The 10585-nt window shown below is 31.8% G+C and overlaps 2 protein-coding genes across 2 annotated transcripts; one reads left to right on the top strand and one right to left on the bottom strand.

Moving 5' to 3' along the window:
* The first annotated feature begins 6560 nt into the window (after window positions 1-6560).
* LOC142231975 (uncharacterized) lies at window positions 6561-7132 on the top strand. Its single transcript, XM_075302650.1, has 2 exons — window positions 6561-6766; window positions 6827-7132. The coding sequence occupies exons 1-2, from the start codon at window positions 6607-6609 to the stop codon at window positions 7090-7092; spliced, it is 426 nt and encodes a 141-aa protein (XP_075158765.1). The 5' UTR covers window positions 6561-6606; the 3' UTR covers window positions 7093-7132.
* On the bottom strand, window positions 7100-10091 carry LOC142231976 (uncharacterized). Its single transcript, XM_075302651.1, has 2 exons — window positions 9916-10091; window positions 7100-7433 (listed from the first exon to the last, which is right to left on the bottom strand). The coding sequence occupies exons 1-2, from the start codon at window positions 10040-10042 to the stop codon at window positions 7162-7164; spliced, it is 399 nt and encodes a 132-aa protein (XP_075158766.1). The 5' UTR covers window positions 10043-10091; the 3' UTR covers window positions 7100-7161.
* Between the last annotated feature and the right edge of the window lie 494 nt (window positions 10092-10585).

Raw genomic sequence — 10585 nt, 5'->3', positions numbered from 1 at the left:
ACACCTCTTTATGGTAAAAAAATACCTCTAGATTTCTAGTTTCAGGCAAATTGGATAAAAACTACGGTTTCTATAAGCCCAATAAGTAAAATCGGGAGGTCGTTTTATATGGGGACCATACCAAAACAGGGACGATACTCACAATTTTTGGCACACGCATTTGCGGTCCTACAATACCTCTAGATTTCCAATTTCAGGTAAATTGAATAAAAACTGCGTTTTCTATAAGCCCAAGAAGTAAAATCGGGAGATCGGTCTATATGGGGGCTATACCAAAATATGGACCGATACTCACAATTTTTGGCACACGTTTTTGTGGTACTACAATACCTCCAGATTTCCAATTTCAGGTAAATTGAATAAAAACTGCGGTTTCTATAAGCCCAAGAAGAAAAATCGGGAGATCGGTCTATATGGGGGCTATACCAAAACATGGACCGATACTCACCATTTTTGGCACATCTCTTTATGGTCATAAAATACCTCTAGATTTTAAATTTCAGGCAAATTGGATAAAAACTACGATTTCTATAAGCCCAAGACCCCAAATCGGGAGGTAGGTTTATATGGGGACTATATCAAAACCTGGACCGATATAGCCCATCTTCGAACTTGACCTGCCTGCAGACAAAAGACGAGTTTGTGCAAAATTTCAGCACGATTGCTTCATTATTGAAGACTGTAGCGTGATTACAACAGACAGACAGACAGACAGACAGACAGACGGACAGACGGACATCGTTATATCGTCTTAGAATTTCTCCCTGATCAGGAATATATATACTTTATATAGTCGGAAATCGATATTTCGATGCGTTACAAACGGAATGACAAACTTATTATACCCCCGTCACCATTCTATGGTGGTGGGTATAAAAACTAAACAATGCTAAAAATAGCTAGAAAAAAAGCTAAATTTTTTTGTATCAAAAGTCACATTTTTGATTGAAATTTAACAAACTTAAAGGCTTTATTTCACTTACAACGAATTTTATTTTCATGTTAATTCCACTTCTGTGAGACTGTAACAATATCTAAGGCATATTAGCTCTGTTTGCGTATTCGATACATTTTGATTACTATCACAAATTTTTTACTGGAAGTCCTTCGTTTTGTGGGAGCTACCTTCCCAACACCTCTATTTTATTTACTTGTTATTTTAAAATATTAAATGATCTAAGCATTTTTTAAATAAAATTTTAGTTTGGTTTTGAAATTGTGAAAAAATCGAAATACATTACTTTTATTTAAATTGTAGAAAATACCTATAGTTTACATTTCCCAGTAAAAACATTTTCCTTTTCTTCATGAGCTATCAAAGTGCTTTAAAAACGTGCTAACGCCAACTTAAATTTCCAAATTCAGACTCGACTTCAAGTAGAAATTATTGTATATATACGTTTTTAAAATAAAGTGTTGAAAAACATCTTCTATTTTTGAACGCTATTTTGGTTTGTGGTTAGAGATGCAAAACCTCCTCACATTTAAAGACTATTCCATTAATTCTTCCTTCTTTCATGAAAACATACCCATTTTTAAGTTGAATCACTTAATTATAAGGACAAAACGACTTTATCGTCTTTTGGACAAGGAAAACAGTTTATATAAAAGAAATTCACAAATGCTATTATAACCAAAATTTGCGTTCGTATTTTAAGGAGATGAAATCTTTGGCCTCACGACAATATTTTTTCAGTGCACAAAGCTATTCACATCTACTATTTTAATTTAGTAATATCGTAATAACTTTAGAATATTATAATAACATAAAAAGGATAAACGAGTCAAATGATAATATTCTCAATAATTTACTGACAGTTTATCTAACAAATTTGTATGTTAATAGTAGATTTAAAGTTTACGATAACTTTTATGTATATACACGGATGAAAAAGACTGTTTTTCATATGTTTGGCTATAAACATTATATGTTTGGAACACAAATTTTTAAACACAATATTTTTGAGTGCAAGCATATAATGTTCATAAACTAGCATAACATGTTTGGGACATATATGTTAATATGTTAGAACATATTATGTTTGGTACATAAAATGTTTGTAAATATAATATGCTTGGATGCAAACATATATTAATTTAGAAATATCCTATAAACATATATGTGTTTAGTAGCTTGGAGCGCTATTTAACAGGGAGCGATATAGAATTAAGTTGGTGGTTGTTGCTTGTTATTACAAAATTAACATTTTATTTTTCCTTGGGCAATTGATCAGCTACTTCTTTGATCCTTACAAACTGTGTGGTCCGCTATTCGAATCCCCGTCCGGCAAAAGGTAAAATTAAAATAAAAAAATCATACAATTGAATAATTTCTTCTACAATGTTTGTATTACAGAAAAAGGTGCTAAGAACTAAAAAATCTCGTGGAAGTGAGAAAGATGTGGGGGAATATACAATTGGGCAGAAACAAAATTTTGAGCATTCAGGTCGAAAACCTATGTTGTTAGCACCTATATTACCTGTTTATTTTCATAATTCATTATGATTGTAAATATATAAATAAATAAATAAAATTTTGAGTACAATATTGTTTGGGAGAATTTTTTTAAGCATATAATATTTTTGGGCGCAAAATGCTTCCAAACATATTATATGTTCACATAATAACATATTGTTTTTTGGAAGACAACATTATTGAATTTGGATGCAAAAATACAAAATGTTTGGAACTTAGACTACCCAAACATATATTGTTTAGACCAATATGCTTTCAAACATATTATATATTGGAAGAGATCAAACATATAAATGTTTGGGCAATACCCAAAAATGTATATGCTTGAAGCAAAATATGTTTGGGAGTATATGTTACAGAAGCGATTTTTTGTGAGGGTGTAACGAAAAAACTTTACAACAAGGTGTATTTGCTACAAAAATGCCCGCATAATGGCTCGAATCATTATTAATGTTTCAACTGAGCTTTGAAATATGTGGAAACCCTTATTCTTGCAGCAAGGCTTAGATAAAAACGCCGATTTATCCATATTTCAATAGAAACATGTCGAAAATAAAAAAGCCAAAAATAGCTAAAAGGGTCATGAAAAAAGCCAAAACAAAAGCTAAAAGCTAAATGCATTTTTTCCCGCTAAACGTCTTCAAAAAAAGCCAAATCTAGCGGGAAAAAAGCTAAATTGGCAACGCTGGTCAGGAGACCGGTCTATATGGGGCCTACAACAAAACATCGACCGATACACCCCATCTACGACACACCTATTTGTGGTCCCAAAATACCTCTAAGTTTTCAATTTCAGGAAAATCGGATAGTAAATACAGTTTCTAGAGACCCAAGAAGTAAAATCGGCAGATCGGTCTATATGGGGACTTCACCAAAACATCGACCGATACACCCCATTTACGACACACCTATTTGTGGTCCAAATAGGCGTGTCGTAAATCGGATAGTAAATACAGTTTCTAGACGCCAAAGAAGTAAAATCGGGAGATCGGTCTATATGGGGGCTATACCAAAACGTGGACCGATACACCCTATTTTTGACACACCTTTTTGTGGCCATAAAATACCTGTAAGTTTTCAATTTCAGGAAAATCGGATAGTAAATACAGTTTCTAGAGACCCAAGAAGTAAAATCGGCAGATCGGTCTATATGGGGACTTCACCAAAACATCGACCGATACACCCCATTTACGACACACCTATTTGTGGTCCAAATAGGTGTGTCGTAAAATGGGATAGTAAATACAGTTTCTAGAGACCCAAGAAATTAAATCGGGAGATCGGTCTATATGGGGACTATATCGAAACATGGACCAATAGGCACTATTTTCGGCACACCTTTTCATGGTCCTAGAATACCTCTATATTTTCAATTTCAGGCAAATAGGATAGTAAATACAGTTTCTAGACGCCCAAGAAGTAAAATCGGGAGATCGGTCTATATGGGGGATATACCAAAATATGGAACGATAGTCACCATTTTCGGCACACCTTTTTATGGTCCTAAAATACCTCTAGATTTCCAATTTCAGGCAAATTGGATAAAAACCACGGTTTTTATAAGCCCAAGACCCCAAATCGGGAGGTCGGTTTATATGGGTAGTATATGAGAACTTGGACCGATATAACCCATCTTCGAACTTGACCTGCCTGCAAACCAAAAACGAATCTGTGCCAAATTGCAGGACGATAGCGCCATTATTGAAGGCTGTAGCGTTATTACAACAGACAGACATGCTTATATCGTCTTAGAATTTCTACCTGATCAAGAATATATATAATTTATATAGTCGGAAATCGATATTTCGATGTTTTACAAACGGAATGACAAACTTATTATACGCCCGTCACCATTCTATGGTGGTGGGTACAAAAAGGAGGTCCCTTGTCATTGAGCTAAACATAGAATCGGACAGCTATAGCCAAGATTATGAGATAAAAATTATAAAATTTAAATTAAAAAGTCAACAATACGAAAAATAAAATTTTGGCAAAATTTTCTATAGAAATACATTTTTGGCATAATTTTCTTTAGAAATAAAAGTTTGACAAAATTTTCTATAGAAATAAATTTTTGTCAAAATTTTCTATAGAAATAAAAATTTGTCAAAATTTTCTATAGAAATAAAAATTTTGCAAAATTTTGTAGAGAAATAAAATTTTGTCAAAATTTTCTAGAGAAATAAAATTTTATAGATAAAATTTTTTCTTAAAAAATAATGCGGTAATTCCGAAACGTGCGTCCATCCAACCATCTTGCAGTCTATAGGGCTTTGGCCAAATAAATTTGACAAACATTCTTTTCCTCTGTTGGTTAAGCTACACTTGTAGTTTAGTCAATGTATGGTTTTAAGCTGCAATAAAAAACAATAACAAGAAATAAAATTTTGGCAAAATTTTCTTATAGAAATAAAATTTTGGCAAAATTTTCTAGAGAAATAAAATTTTGTCAACATTTTCTATAGAAATAAAATTTTGTCAACATTTTCTATAGAAATAAAATTTTGTCAAAATTTTCTATAGAAATAAAATTTTGGCAAAATTTTCTATAGAAATAAAATTTTGCAAAATTTTCTATAGAAATAAAATTTTGGCAAAATCTTCTATAGAAATAAAATTTTGCAAATTTTCTATAGAAATAAAATTTTGGCAAAAATTTCTATAGAAATAAAATTTTGGCAAAATTTTCTAGAGAAATAAAATTTTGGCAAAATTTTCTATAGAAATAAAACTTTGGCAAATTTTTCTAACTAAATTTCTATAAAAAAATTTCTATATAAAAATTTTCTAGAGAAATAAAATTTTGATAAAAATTTCTATAAATAAAATGTTAGCAAAATATTCTAGAGACATAAAATTTTGATAAAAATTCCTATAGAAATAAAATGTTGCTAAAAATTCCCATAGAATAAAATTTTAGCAAAATTTTCTATAAAAATAAAATTTTGGCAAAATTTTCTAGAGAAATAAATTTTTGGTAAAATTTTCTAGAGAAGTAAAATTTTTACTAAAATTTTCTATTAAAGTAAAATTTTTACTAAAATTTTCTATAAAAAAAATTTGCCAAAATTTTCTATAGAAAAACAACAAATATGATTGAAGTACCAACCCACAATAAAAAACAAAACACGAATGAAGTAAGAGGAAGCTCGCTCAAAATAAACCCAGCCAACTGCACTCAAATCGATGATTTGATGGTGGCAAAGGAAAAGAGAAATGTTTGTATGAATTTATTTCGGCATAAGCCGGCTATCATAAACCTTTTTTCGGATGGTTCAAGTGTGATTCACCATGGGTTTAGTGAACTGCCTGAATTTATTCTGATAATTGGTTGATAGTTTTGCTGCAAGTAGAGGATGCTGATGAGGAATGTTGTAATTCCGAAACGTGCGTCCATCCAACCATCTTGCAGTCTATAGGGCTTTGCCCAAATAAATTTGACAAACATTCTTTTCCTCTGTTGGTTAAGCTACTCTTGTAGTTTAGTCAACACAATGGTTTTAAAGCTGAGATCTAAACAACAAATAGGATTGAAGTATAAACCCCCAATAAAAAACAAAACACGAATGAAATAAAATTTTGGCAAAATTTTCTATGGAAATAAAATTTTGGCAAAATTTTCTATAGAAATAAAATTTTGGCAAAATTGTCTAGAGAAGTAAAATTTGTACAAAAATTTTCTACAGAAATGAAATTTTGACAAAATTTTCTGGAGAAATGAAATTTTGTCAAAACTACAACAAAATTTTCATAAAAAATAAGATTTTTTTTAATTTTGATAGATTTGTGGTAGAATTTTTTCCAAAATTTTGGTCGATTATTTATGGCACGAGTGGCAACCGTGGGTGCACAACAAAGTTGGGTTGGAAAGCTCTGACGTATAAAATTCGTTACAATAATGCGAAATATTTCATACATGTTTTACAAATTGAAAATACCAAACCCATAATTGTGTACAGAGTAAATAAAGCGATTGTAGCCAATATCTATCTGATAACAAATAATTTTCTGAGAATCCAATATCTATTGATAATGAAAATTTGGAAGACCGCACCGACCAACACTATAAATACTTCGTTGTAAAACCTGTGAGGCAATTATAAAAGTGAAATTAATTAAGCTTCAATAGAATGTTCGGAACTTCAGTTAAATATTTACTCACAATAGCTGCAGTACTCATCCTAACTGCCACAGCTCAACCAACTCAATTAATTAGGAAACCAATAGCACTAACAAACTTGGCTGGTCGTAGTCTTTTTGATCAATACACATTGGGACAAGACATTGATGGCAAGATATCTTGAAGATCTTACAAGGATGTTGTTTAACCAAAATATCTATTTGTTTTAGGTGCCAAAATCATTTATACTTCTCAAAATCAAGACTCCTTTGATACAATTCAATCGCAAATAACCTCCAGTTATGTGTTCCCTGCAGCAGATAGTAATAATGATTCGATTATCACCAAAATAACTTTATATGTTGAGGCTTCAGATGATGCCACCACCCAGGCTTATGTTATTGACGGAGGTATTGGTGAAACTGCTATAACTTTGGAAATCGTGGCTAACAACTCTGACTTCCTACGTTATATGGTTATAATTTATGGAAAATAAAGAGCAGTTTTAATCTTCCGATAAGGGCCGATTTTTCCAATTTTCTTTTTTTATTTTAAGATAATATTTCTATACAGAAGGTGTTCCAGAAGTAAATATTACGATCATGTAACGAATATAACGGGAATTTGATGCAACCATTGATACGGTAACTTGGCTTTGTCCGATACCTCCGGACGATATAAAAGCATTGGCAGTGCCTATATTATCAGTCCCTACATACAGTATAATGTGGGAAATACGAAGATTTTGATCGTCCTCGTAATTGTAATTCAGTGTATATTCTGTTTGAATCGGTGGTATGTTAGTCCCATAACTGAAAACTTTAGTAACGGTGGCATCTAAAAATGCAAAAAGGTAAAATAAAATAATAATTAAAATAATATAATAGCGATGAATAAACTAATCTGGCAACAATCTGGCACATCGCATATAACAGCTCATAGCAAAGGGTGAAATCGACTTCATTCAATAGACGACGATGGGTTGTAATCACCGGTGCCACAGTTGGTAGAATTCTAGCAAAATTGGTAGAATTTTTACTGTTTGGTAGATTGGTAGAATTCTTTATGTTTTGGTAGATTTTACAAAATATTACACTCCAATTAAGAGGTACGTAAAATTTTGGCAAAAACTGTTAAAAAAAATAAAGTTGTGGCAAAAATTTCTATAGAAATGAAATTTTGACAAAATTTTTTATAGAAATAGAATTAAAATGTTGTAAACATTTTTTACCGAAATAAAATTTTGTCAAAATTTTTATAGAATTAAAATTTTGACAAAATTTTCTATAGAAATAAAATTTTGACAAACTTTTCTCTAGAATTAAAATGTTGTCAAAATTTTCTATAGAAATACATTTTTAAAATTGTTTTCTATAGAAATTAAATTTTGACAAAATTTTCTGTAGAAATATAATTTTTACCGAAATAAAATTTTGTCAAAATTTTCTACCGAAATTAAATTTTGGCAAAATTTTCTATAGGAATAATAACAGGTTGGCTAATAAGTCCCCGGTCTAACAAAAACAAAAAAAACTTTTTTTTTGTCAAAATTCGTTTTTATTATTCAACATAGTTCCCTTCAAGAGCGATACAACGATTATAACGACCTTCCAATTTGTTGATACCATTTTGGTAGTACTCCTTCGGTTTTGCCTCAAAATAGGCCTCAGTTACAGCGATCACGTCTTCATTGCAGCCAAATTTTTTCCCTGCGAGCATCCTTTTGAGGTCTGAGAACAAGAAAAAGTCGCTGGGGGTCAGATCTGGAGAATACGGTGGGTGGGGAAGCAATTCGAAGCCCAATTCATGAATTTTTGCCATCATTCTCAATGACTTGTGGCACGGTGCGATGTCTTGGTGGAACAACACTTTTTTCTTCTTCATATGGGGCCGTTTTGCCGCGATTTCGACCATCAAACGCTCCAATAACGCCATATAATAGTCACTATTGATGGTTTTTCCCTTCTCAAAATAATCGATAAAAATTATTCCATGCGCATCCGAAAAAACAGAGGCCATTACTTTGCCAGCGGACTTTTGAGTCCTTCCACGCTTCAGAGACGGTTCACCGGTCGCTGTAGTGATGGAGCCATGTTTCATCCATTGTCACATATCGACGGAAAAACTCGGGTGTATTACGAGTTAACAGCTGCAAACACCGCTCAGAATCATCAACACGTTATTGTTATTGGTCAAATGTGAGCTCGCGCGGCACCCATTTTGCACATAGCTTCCGCATATCCAAATATTGATGAATGATATGACCAACACGTTCCTTTGATATCTTTAAGGCCTCTGCTATCTCGATCATTTTGTGGATTTTTTGATGTTTTCGTCGGTAACCACCTCTTTCGGGCGTCCACTGCGTTCACCGTCCTTCGTGCTCATTTCACCACGCTTGAATTTTGCATACCAATCAATTATTTTTGATTTCCCTGGGGCAGAGTGCGGAAACTCATTATCAAGCCAAGTTTTTGCTTCCACCGTATGTTTCCCCTTCAGAAAACAGTATTTTATCAAAACACGAAATTCCTGTTTCTCCATTTTTTTACAATAACAAAAGTTGCTTCACAATAGCCGCTCTATCTCACAAACTAATTGACTTATAGACGTAAAATTTGACACGAATCATTTGAAGGTTGGTACTATATAAAAATAATATGCATTTAATACTAGCGACGACATCTATGTGTCAGATCAGGCAACCTGTTATTATATTGTCTATGCATTCGATAGACGACGAAGGGTTGTAATCACGGCTGCCACTGTTGGTAGAATTCTACCAAAAATGCTAGATTTTTTGGCAAAAATAAAATTTTGACAAAATTTTCTATAGAATTAATATTTTGTCAACAGTTTCTAACGAAATAAAATTTTGTCAAAATTTTCTACTGAAATTAAATTTTGACAAAATCTTTTAAATATAGGAATAAAATTTTGACACACTTTTCTATAAATTTAAAAAGTTTTCAAAATTACCAAAATAAAATTTTGACAAAATTTTCTATAGAAATAAAATGTAGTTTGTCAACATCTATAGAATTAAAATGTCAAAATTTTCTATAGAAATAAATTTTGAAAATTTTTTCGATAGAAATTAAATTTTGACAAAATTTTCTATAGAATTAAAATGTTGTCAAAATTTTCTATAGAAATAACATTTTGACAAAATTTTCTACCGAAATAAAATTTTGTAAAAATTTTCTATAGAATTAAAATTTTGTCAAAATTTTCTATAGAATTAAAATTTTGTCAAAATTTTCTTCTTCTTCTTCTCGATTCAAGTTTATTTTTATTTTATTCAGAAATGTTCACTTACTACGCTCCTCTTGTCCAAAAACAAAGTGTCGGTAAGAATAAGGCTGAGGAAGGCAAAAATTTTGCGCTTCAGATTGTATCGCCAAAATGGCTAATGCAGCTAAGATGGTTGTTACTAAAACGGACATTGTACAATATACTCCTTCAGTTATAGATGCAAATTTTGTTCTGATTCATGTTTATTTATATAGCTAGACAAAAGAATTTTAGCAAAAATGTGGCAATTGTTCTTTTTTTTAATGTAAAAAATCGTGAGGTGAACTGGTAATCTGTCAAAATGAAACTGCGTGAAAATGGTAAACTCGTGTGAATATTTTATAATTAGTAAAGATTTTTATGATGGAAAGAAAGCAATAAAGTCTGAAGGTACAATTACACCTAAAATGACAATAAAACATGATATGTGGTCTAAAAGGAGTTTGTGATTCCAGCCATTGGCATAAGGCAGATATGCTTCAGTATCATGTCTCGAACGGGATGAAAAATGTAGGGGGGACCTATGATCGCCGATCATATGGAATAGATAGAGGGAACTGGTCCTGACCAAAACTATACAAAGGTTGTTGAATGCAACAAGTATATACGGCCGTAAGTTCGGCCAGACCGAATCTTATGTACCCTCCACCATGGATTGCGTAGAAACTTCTACGAAAGACTGTCATCTACAATCG

Source organism: Haematobia irritans, chromosome 3, assembly GCF_050003625.1.
Source record: "Haematobia irritans isolate KBUSLIRL chromosome 3, ASM5000362v1, whole genome shotgun sequence".
Lineage (NCBI taxonomy): Eukaryota > Metazoa > Arthropoda > Insecta > Diptera > Muscidae > Haematobia > Haematobia irritans.
Note: the sequence above shows the minus strand (reverse complement) of the source record. Positions and strands in the feature narration are given on the sequence as shown.